At 27.7% G+C, this 11,269-nt stretch overlaps 1 protein-coding gene across 2 annotated transcripts; it reads right to left on the bottom strand.

The window, feature by feature from the left end:
* Window positions 1-29: 29 nt before the first annotated feature.
* Window positions 30-10,420, bottom strand: LOC137930862 (dentin sialophosphoprotein-like). Of its 2 annotated transcripts, none has more exons than XM_068774200.1 (15): window positions 10,260-10,420; window positions 9,579-9,719; window positions 9,087-9,281; window positions 8,922-9,005; window positions 5,951-8,833; window positions 5,434-5,535; window positions 4,464-4,562; window positions 3,768-4,376; window positions 3,550-3,600; window positions 2,785-2,877; window positions 2,103-2,198; window positions 1,685-1,804; window positions 1,516-1,593; window positions 1,362-1,441; window positions 30-1,193 (listed from the first exon to the last, which is right to left on the bottom strand). In XM_068774200.1, exons 1-15 carry the CDS (start codon window positions 10,282-10,284, stop codon window positions 723-725), a joined length of 5,127 nt encoding a protein of 1,708 aa, XP_068630301.1. In that variant the 5' UTR covers window positions 10,285-10,420; the 3' UTR covers window positions 30-722. The 2 variants fall into 2 exon arrangements, with proteins under 2 accessions (XP_068630301.1, XP_068630300.1); XM_068774199.1 differs by having other exon boundaries at window positions 31-1,193; window positions 2,785-2,874; window positions 3,535-3,600; window positions 10,260-10,419.
* Between the last annotated feature and the right edge of the window lie 849 nt (window positions 10,421-11,269).

Here is an 11,269-nt window from a genome sequence, read left to right as displayed (position 1 = left end):
CTTACGTTATAACTTACCAACTACCTATGGCCCTCTGGTCTCAACAACATGGCGGTTTGTTTACACCGGCATGATAAGGCGGGAAGTAGTTTAGAAGAGTATGAACATTTTAACCCGTGGATAATAATTTGTAAATAACTGTTTACTTCCAAATTACCACTTTATTGAATGACATTTTAGAATAATCAAAATTTAAAGAAATTATAATAAAAAACACGACACTTGGGCGATACCACTTTTTATCACTCACCAGCGCCATCTAGAGATTAGTAATGTATTTTCTTCTATGGCGGGATAAAAGCGAATAAAATAAAAGATGTTATTTAAAAATATTAAAGGCTAACTACTTAGAAAATAAGAATGTTTAAAAGAACAACGTAATAACACAAGAACAAATACAAAAAATATAAGGCTAATGATAAAAACTAGGATAAAACACAAAATTAACATATCCATTCATAGAATTACAAAATTGAAATATTAAAAAAATAGAAACAACATCAACGTACATTTATAATGTCTTTAAACTAATATCGATTAACATTTGATTTCTTTATATTTTTGCCCACATAAATAACAAGTATTGTAAGCAAGCATGATTTACATGTCTGCAGTCAAGCAATGTCTATTAAAATTGTAGTAATTGGTATCCAATAACAATAGTAATCAGTTCAGTCTCAATTAAAAAGGCTTAATTTGTTTTAATCAACAAATGTCACATCTTAAAATTTAGACATTTTAAGGTTTCTGTTTTTTTTATATAAATCATAGGTCCCCAACCTCTTAATTTTATTTCCATATAAATGATCATTTTTGAAATGAATCACATTGGTAGATTGAGCAACAAACTGGACTGTTTGTGGTATAACATTGACTTTGAAATTAGTTGTACAACCAGTATTAGAAGTTGTTGCAGTTGGTATAAATGGCAGTACTTTGGGCTTTTTGATAACATTTTTTTGCCTTTTAGCCTGTTCATGATCATCATTGTTTAAGTATATGCTTTCTTCTAAATATATTGAAGGTTTGTTCCTTTTCTTAGTGGTTTCTTCAACTACAAATTCTGTTGTTGATATGGCTTTCTGTTTTTTCACTGAAGCTTTTTCTTTATTAGGTTTGTCTTCCAAATTATTCAATACGGAACGCGGTAGTCGAGGAATATGAATTTGATCAAGTGAATCCTCTTTGAGCACCTATGAACAAAAATATAACTGAATGCATGATCAACATGTTTGATAGTAGGATATAAACACAAATGTAAAAGAATATATGCATGCATACTGATAAAATAAATTGCATCTCAATCAACATATTACTCTTTAATTCACGATTTACTTAGAATATTTATTATACTAGATTACCTTATGTGCTTTATCTGAACATTCATCATCCTCTCTATTCTTTCGTTTTTTGTTTTTCTTGACTCTGGGTTTATTACAAACTGAAATCACAATTTTGTTAGTATTGAAATTTATATGTGTAACTTTTTAATCAAATTACTTTTTTTTAATTTACCTGATTCTGCTACAGTTTCTTCTGTATTTTGGATTTCAAAGTTTGTTTGTTTGGTTTTATCTTGTGGTATTTGTGTATCTATTTGAATAAAAAAGAAGATATCATTAAACATCAGTTTATAAGAAAATAGGATTTGACATTGGTTTCAGAAAAAAGAAAACTGTTTTACCCGATTGTTGCCCACAAATTGTGGTTTTAGACCTTTTATTTTGTGGCCTATTATTAACTTTAAATGAATTTTCTGAATCCTTAACTTCTGGCGCCATATATTCTTGTAGAATTTTTTCATCTGAAATAACTTAAACAATTACCACAAGCATTCAATAATTATTTAATCAAGATAAGTTATTAGCGAAACAAATTACAAACAAAATTAAACTTTTTGTACTCATCGAAATTACATAAGACATGATGCATTTTTTTAAATAGACCCTAGGTAAATGAATGGGTAATGATAAAATAAATATGGCTAAAAATTATTTTCACGGACCATATGCCATACCCATTGATTTTTTTGCTCCATAATTTAAAATGGATTGTTTATTGATTATTTTTTATAGTTTAAATATTTAGTTCTAAAATGTTACCTTTAGTTGCTGTAACCAATTCTTCGGAGTTTTGCGATACTTTACGTTTTTTGCGATGGCTGTTGTTGGTTTCATTTAAAACCCCGCTTGAAGTGTCTGGAGTACAACAAAAAATTTATCATTTTAGATTGTTTCATTATTTATTAGAATAATGAAAGAGATGTAAATATATGTTTGGTTCTGTAATCGACAAATAGTTTGCCAATTACAATTACATTGCCAATAGTTTTTATATCTGTCGCTTTAATGTTTAACACTTTTTTATGCACTTATGCAAAATAACAACAAATATGTTTTAAAATATTCACAGTATTTAAATAAATTAATGGAAAGTCTTTCTCATACAAAATTTATGTTATTGTTATTAGTGAAAAAGTAATAGAGTATCAATAGAACATCACCCAGAGGAGATAAAAAACTTTCATTTGATAAAAACTTTAGCATAACAAATGTTCCATAAATTGTTCTATTAATGTCAATTATAAACAAAAACGAAGAATGAAAAATACTGTCTCATTTTTATACATTAATTAAGAAAGAGTGATGTATATTTCAAATCCTAGGCTCACTAGGCTAACTTAAGGACATAGACAAATTATTTTTAAATTGTTTGCTTTTTGAAAAGCAGAGAGAGGACAAAGGCCTTAATATTTTTATAATAAGAAATATGTAAATTACCCACCTTGAAAAGATACTTCCAATGTTTGAGATGCAGATGATTTCCTTTTACGTTTCTTTGAACTTGAGTTATCAATATCAGTGTTTTCAATATCTGTTTTTAAAAATATTTTCATAATAATATGATTAGGCAGGATGTTTACATATACAAATATTTGTTTTAGCGATATTCCGCACATATAAATAAATATCATAAAACATCAACTTTTATTTTAAACTGGTAGTTCTAAAAATTATTAAAATGGTATGTATATAAAGTTTAAAATGATTTCATTTTGTATTTACTTTAACAACACACAGCACCATTGGGAATAATGAAATTTTAACAACAGTTATTATATTAATTACTGTGAACTCAGAATTATATAAAATAAATTATGTTGTATGATTGTTTGCATCAAGAGATATTCATAAACATAAATTTCCGCACTTTATTTAATGTCTATAATATTTATTTACTCATGTACACTACGATATAATTACTTTGATACATAGATAAGTAATACCAAAACTATAATAAATTTTAATAGAAAAATTAAAGTAATCCTGTATTTTCATATGAAAATTTCAAGAGTCACTTTGATGTTACTAAATATAGAATGAAAGATAAGCAGTAAATTTTAATTGGTCTTTTCCAGACATTAAAATTAAAGTTAAAAAAATTGCGGAAATATTACCGGAACATTAAGAAATGTTTAATAAAAAAAATGCTTTTTCTTGAAAAAATTATTCAAGAGTTAAAAAAAATGTTTACCTGCTATTGTAAATTCTTTATTTTTCATAGCTTCAATGCTCTCAGATGTAGATGCCTCCGCTTCCTCTAAAACATAAAATATATGGTTTCAATTTATTAGCCTAATAATATTATTCCTTATCATTTATGCATGTGTGAATATGTAAATATTTTTATATAATGAAGTGTGTATTAAGAAAACATGTGTCTGCACCTTTGTGTATAAGTCTAGTTTATTATATTTTTTTATGTACCTGATATGAAGTCTATTTCACATTGTGATAAACTATTTCTTTTTTTGTCTTTTTTTTCTTTATTTTTTGATTGATCGTGTAATTCTTCATGTACACTACATACAGAACTATTTTGTGACTTGGTCAATGATTGAGATATTACACCTTTTTTCTTCTTTTCACTAATAGGTGTTTTCTTTGCTGGTGATTTATTACTATCTTCCTTAACTTCTATGGTTTCAGGTTCAGCTTCAGTTAAGTCATTAACTGATTCTGACAAACGTTTTTTATTCTTTTTGTTAATTTTAGTGGATTTTTCAGGTATTTCATTACTAACATCCACATCATATTCTTCGAGGTTTGTCACTGCCACATTTGTTTCAGAGTTCTTTTTAACTTTCTTTGTTTCACTATTAGGTGTTTTTTTCAGTGAATTTTCGTTTATCTCTTCATATTCATCAATCTTTGGTATATTTAAGTCCTTGCTCGACAGGTTAAATGAATCTTTTCGTATTTTCTTTTTACTGTCATTTTCAGGTGTTTTACTGTCCTTTTGTACAGATTTATTTTTAATGTCACTTTTTGGTGTCTTTTGGATTATTTTTTCTGGTGAAGAATATGCAGTATTATCTAAAAACCAAAGAAAAGCTTGTTCACAAACAAATGATCAAGACAGTTAACATTATTATATAATATAAAAATATGTGATATAAATACCTGGGGTATCAGCATTATTATCATGATCATCTTTTTTGTCTCGTTTATTTCTCTTGTAAGAAATTTCAATTGGTGGTGAATCATCAGCACTTGACGAATCTGAAATTTAGAAAATTAAAAATGTAAACAGCAGATCTATAAAAAATACTATCTATCATTTACAGCATATTGAATATAGGTCATTTCTGTAATTGTTTCACAAAACCAATGTAAATATTATCACTGGTACTGTGATATTAAAATTTATATATTTGAAAAATTATTAGGTTTGTCTTCCTTTTCCATCTATCTAATAGAATAATACAGACTATGCAGTAGTTTACATGGAAACATACTGATTGTTTGTATATAACAGGGAAATTAAAATTTCCGATGTAGCTAGAAAGTATGTAGTCTCAAAATACACGAGATTATTTTCTTAAATAAATAATCTAATTTTTAGAATATATTGCTGATTTTTCATTAATAATGATCATAACCACAAATTAGATATTATGATTGGTGTTTACTAAGTTAAAGTGGGAGTTTATAATGGAAATTACATTTATATTAAAAGAAACCTGAGACACTGTACTGAACATGAGCAACTGCAATGCCTGCAATTGCTTGTGTAGCTAAGACAACTAACTGCATCAGCTTGTGTATAAGTAGAGATTTCGGATTTATGATTATTTTTTCTATTAGTCACTCATTAAAGCCACCTCAAAGATTGCTTAAGAAAGATAACCTAATTTAAACATTTAGTAATTTCTTCATGTTAAATAATCAGAACACCATATATTTTTTAATATCATGTAACAGAAGATATTGGGGGATAAACAGATTTCTCAGAGTATATATGTAGTGTTAATTAACTTAAAATTTAGTTTTCTTAATTAAGGAGTATCAGTCAACTGTACAATCTATTTTTAAAGAAGTAAGTATTAACTGATACTTTTAATAGCAAGAATATATTAGACAAGTTGCTTACCACTCTCTTGTGGAATTTTCGGAGCATTCTCTTCTTCTTCTTCAGACCGATTACCGACAGTGTCAACGAAAAATGGCACATCATCTTGATCCATTCCAGCATCTGAAATTTTTTGAGATATATTTAAAAAAAAATTAGGTAGCTGGTTAAAATAAAGTACAGTAGAGCAGTTACATTTCCTGAAAGTTCATTTTTTGTTTAGCTCATTTCTTTATAAAATGTAAATAATTTGTCCTGATAGAATAAAGTTGTCATGGATTACCATTACAACTTTATACAAACTATTATGTTACAGCAACAAATTTACTATTTAAATTTATACTAAATGTTCCATGCAATTAATTGAAACTGTTCAGAAAAATGTTTTTTGATGTACTCTCTATTCACAGCATTTACATGTTATGAAATATTGGTATCTACTTAAAGCCTGTAATAATTGAAATTAAGATAGTTTGGTTAATTTTGTTACATTATAAGGCAACCAGTTCATATATAGACTATGCCTCTTTTAACCTACCTTCACTAATTCGGATATCGGTTTTTGCTTCAATTTTCTTGAGTGGAATGATGTTTTCCAAGCTCTCCTCATTTTTGGTCTTACTTTCTTTACTATAATCACCACTAGTTACACTGTCCTCAGAAAATAGTAATTTTAAATCAATAGAATCGGAAGAATCATCTGAATTCGATTTAACAATTTTCTCTATTTTATCAGACTTGGATTTTTTAAATTGTTTTCGGGATTTATCTTTTATTTGAGTTAGGTTAAGATGATCAACAATTGACTCATCAGTTTTCTTTAATTTTTTACCTTTGTTCAGGGAATGGTTTCCCAATTTAAATTTTTTAATTTGATTAGGTTCAGGATTAAGATCAAGGTTACTTGAAACTGATGTACTGTTACTTTCTTTATATTTCTGGTTCTTTTTCTGGAGAGAAGTATCATAAATATTTGTTTGATTCAGCATGTTTTCCTTAGAATCATTTTCACATTTTGTTGTTTCTGCATTACTGGGTTTGTTTCTTTGATTTTGAGTGCCTTTGATATCCTCATTATTAATAGAAGAATCTTCATCATCATTAGAATCTTCCAAAGGGTCATTAGATAGAGATTTGGATAGAATTGCTCCTGAAGTGTCTTTTCCAACATCTGTTTCAACAAATTGGTTAGAAAGATCATAAGGTTTTTCCGAGTTTTGTTTTTTATTTTGTGTTACTAAAGTAATCTCTTTTTTGTGATTTTTATTTGACATTAGCAATAAGTCGTCCTTTATGACATTTTGATTGCTAGCTGGACTTTCTGTTATTGATTTACAGTTCTCGCCTTCATTAAGAGTAGAGTTTAGCCTTGATCTTTTATTTTTTTTTGGAGCTATGACATCATCATCAGATTGTGAAGAGTCTAGAATTTGATTAGTATTTTTTTTCTTTTTTGAATTTTTAGAAATTGAGTCATTACGAGAATTTTGACGTGAATTGTGACGTGATTCGAACATTTCTCTAGATGCTTGTTTTTGTTCTTTTAATTTTCTTTCATTGTATTTTTTCTTAGATTTAGGAGTCATTTTGAGTTCATTATCACTCATTGATAAATCATCTCCGGAGCCACTAAGTAATGCATTGTCTTCTTCGTCAGAACTAACCAAAAAGGAATCTTTTTCATAATCAGAATCATTGGATGAATCATCTTCAGATGTTAGTGTTTCACCTTTTTCCAAAATTTCATTGTCTTCTTCATATTGTTTTTCTTCTTCATTTTGGCTATCTCCAGATTCATAGCTATCATTTGCCTCTTCAGCTTCATCTTCAAAAAAATTATTTTTATCACTTGTAGTAGATTCTTCTTCAGAAACAGAGTCTTTTGCAGAAGAATGTATTGATGTATTTGATATATCACACTCATCTTTTTTAGTATTGTTTTGATTAGTTTGTTTGGTTATTTTATCATCAAAAATATTAGAATTTTTGTTACTCTGTTTGCTATCATTTTTTTGCTGGAGTGGAGTGCTTGTTAAATAATTTGGAGAGAGCTTTTTGTTTCTTTTTGAATTATCCTGTGTAATATCTGAAACATTGATAGACTTACATAATTGTTTGTTGGTAGAGACTTGTGGGGAATTGTTATTAGATGTTGATAGGTCTTTTAGTTGGGACAATATGAGTGTACTTTTATTTTCTTTGCTACTTTTTTCTAAAGGTTGAGTTGTTGATAGATTTGCAGAGATTTTTGTTTTTGAATTATTGGAAATGTTTTTTATATTAGACTCCTGTGATTTGTTCATAATATTGTCTTGTGCTTCCACTGGTAAATTATTTATAAGGTTTTCTGGTAAGGTTTCATCTACATCCATTGGCTCACAAGTGTCACTTGAGCTATTTTTCTTAAATTCCATAATATCTGTCTTCTCATTTTTGTAAGATGTTGATAAAGCAGAATTAGACAAATTATCACTTTTTTCTCCTAATTTATGGTTTATTACAGGAACACATTGATCTTCATTACTATTTTCATTATTTATTTGTATTGGATTAGAATCAGAATCTTCAATGAGAACTGTAGTTTGTATATTATGACTAGGATCTTTTTTAAATAAATTTGTGATTTCACCATCATTTTGAATAGTTGGGTCATTTTCATTAGAAGATTTATTAGATGAATAAGTTAATGAGCTGTTGCTTTTATCTTTATTTTTCTTTTTAGATAAATTTCTGCTTGTGTTAGAATCATTCTGTAAAATATTGTCTTCATTGCCTTTATTTTCACTTTTACTGCTGTTAATTTCTTTATCACCAGATCCAGAATCTACAGTTTTCTTTACAAAAATGTTATTGGAGTCATGTTGTCGTTTTTTCTTTTTTTTTTCGTTATCACTGTAAAATTCTTCATTTGTTAAAGAAATAGCAGGAATGGTGGTCCAAGATTTAGTTCTATGCCTTTTAGTTTTAATTTTGTTTAACTCTTGCGCATCAGTCAAACTTTTGTTTATATGTGAAAATGTTTTCTTCGGTTTTGTGTCTAAATTTTTAATAAGATTGATACTAGAATTTGAAAGTCTTTTTGTTTTAGTGGCATTGTCACTTTTTCCATTATTAGGTACACTGTTTTCATTGTCTAAAGACGTAGTAGATGAATCTTCACTTTTAGTAGATTTGACAATATTTATGGCATCATCAGCAGTTACAGCACTGGTTTTGGTTTCACTTAGCATTGGAACTGGTGAGTTACTTGATCTGGGTGTTTTATTAAGTAAACGAGGGCTTTTTCGTATAGGACTTTGTTTTATATTTTCACCTTCAGAGTGCTTTACTTCATCATTGTTTGTTTTTGTGTTACTCTCAGGTTCTTCTAAGATAGCTTCAGGTATTTGAGAGGTAATTTTTGAATTAGTACTTGCAGCATCTGGAAAGAAAATTGTTATAATAAAATGTTTGGATAACAGTAAAAGATTAAAATAAATTTTTCTAAATAGAACAAAATAATGCCATACCTTCTTTTTCAACACTTGATGATGAGTCTTTTCTAGTTCTTCGAGTTGGTCTAATGGGTGTTAGAGGTATTTCTGTGTCACTACCTATCAAAATGTAATAAAAATATAATGGATCAATGAAGAAATGATATTTTAGTGATTTTTTGATTCAATTAATGAACTTACCAGCTTGGGAATTTCTTCTTGCAGCCCTTTTACCTCTAGGAGAGTCAAAATTTGGTAGGGTGTCTGAAATAATGCTAGTGTTAGATTTAATCCTTGCACTTCTCCTTGATGGTGTGACAGGTTTTTCATCTACATTATCTTTTATTTCTTTAACTGCAGTTTTTCTTGTTGTTTTTTTAAAACTGTTTTCTGCAACTGAAAGTGATTAAAAATTAAAATACAGACAGAGACAAGATAACAAAGCCACAGATCTTTTTTTCTTCATTGAAGAATTTTTTTAATTGATTAATTTATATATATATATATATATATATATATATATATATATATTAAACAATTAAATAAAAAAAAAATTATATCATCCATATAGTAATAAATAAAATGTAACATTTCATTTTGATGCTATGAAATTAAATGAAAATTTTACTTTAACAATTATTATTACATATAAAATATAAAATAACTATGTACCAAATTAATAAATTCCATTACCATTTTCATCTATCAAATCCAACTCAGGCTTAGCTGCTTTTCGAACACCTCTTTTTTTTGTTGGTGTACCAGGAGCAGGAGAAGATTTTCCATCATCAGACTGTTCTATTGATATTCTCCTTCGAAGTCTTGTCACGGGCGCTTGGAAATTATGTGAATATTCTTAATATTAGAATGTTTTTTTTTTATTAAAAAATTATAATAATTAGCCACAACTGTTCTTAGCATTTATGAAACTATTTGAAAATTATAGGTACATAAGTCTGGATCCAACGCCAGTATGTGTTTAAATATGTAACGTACGTATTAAAAAATAGTTCTAGCTTGTTTTCATCTCATATCCAAAATTAATCTAGAAAAATGATAAGAATGTTTAATCTGAATTTGTAAATTGTTCATTTCTAAGTATTAAATCAAATTAGTAAATTATTATTTTGAATAAATTGTCCAAAAAACTTGAAATATTTTAACGTAACTGGGGTAGACAAAGAAACCTCGTGATATTGTTTCGTTATAACAAGGCTTTAAATTGACTTTAGATTTAAAAAAACAATAATTAATGCGCGTAAGATGCGTAATACTAAAGGAAAAATCTTTAAAAAGCGAGCATGTTTAACGGCACAATCACACCACACGCGTTCTCACCAGTCGCTAAGTTCTTTAATAAACGTATATAGTTACCTTTGACTCCAACTTCTTCCTCCATAATTTGCGTTTGTCTAACAACAATCAGATTGTCCAGTTATGGCGAGAAACACGTGCATTAAATTGAAATAAACGTTGCTTTGAGGTTGAGATAATGGTCGAACAGCTGTTGAGACGCCGCGAAATGTCAATTTGAATCCGAAGCGTACCAAACGTAAAGGATTGTTTTTTCTAGCAACACCTTGGTTCGTTACCACGTTATTAGCATCGGGTAAATTAACAAATTTTAAATTTGAGGATAGTAATGATTTTAGTATGTTGTATATAATTTTATTACTAAAATTAGAGTAAAAATTTCACATTGCATTAATTTTTATAACAGCTGCCAGAAATCATTTAGACATTATTCAATTATTTATATAATTTTACAAATATATAATGTTTAACTATTATAACAACTTAGATCTTTTATGTACAATCATTATTTTAGTTTGTATTTATAAAATAGAAATACTCAGAAATTAAAAAGCCTTTTGTATAAGTCATCTTTGAAATCAGTAGCCTCTTTTTTATAACGGTATTATTCTGAATTAAGCTTATATCAAATAACAAAACGGTATAAAAATATGTAGTAGTTTGGGGAAAATAGTCTTCAACAATATGTATACACTGCGTATAAAATATGACATAAGTTGGGAAAAGGCCTCTCAAATAACATGTAAAAACTTAGAATAAAATATCTATGGCCGTATTTATTCTTTATGGTTGGTTGTATTAATTAAAATATTTTATATGAATAGAAAGAAGTATTATAAGAGTTAATTTCGAATTTTTTTTTGTTTTACTTTTTGTCAAAATATCTAATTTCATGAATAAATTCGTTAGATTTTTTTTCCTAGTGGTACAAAAAAAAGAGAAAGAAAATGCATTGCAAGCCGTATAAAAGAATTGTGGTCTTTACGGATCAAATGCAATTTCAGTAAGAGCAGTACAAATTGGTTTAAGCATTTCCATTTCGAAAATTTTGATGTCAAAAATGCATTTTA

The sequence above is a fragment of the Battus philenor genome, unplaced genomic scaffold (genome assembly GCF_028537555.1).
Source record: "Battus philenor isolate CCGP_79_NKW_IND1 unplaced genomic scaffold, ilBatPhil1.0.hap1 SCAF_7, whole genome shotgun sequence".
Lineage (NCBI taxonomy): Eukaryota > Metazoa > Arthropoda > Insecta > Lepidoptera > Papilionidae > Battus > Battus philenor.
Note: the sequence above shows the minus strand (reverse complement) of the source record. Positions and strands in the feature narration are given on the sequence as shown.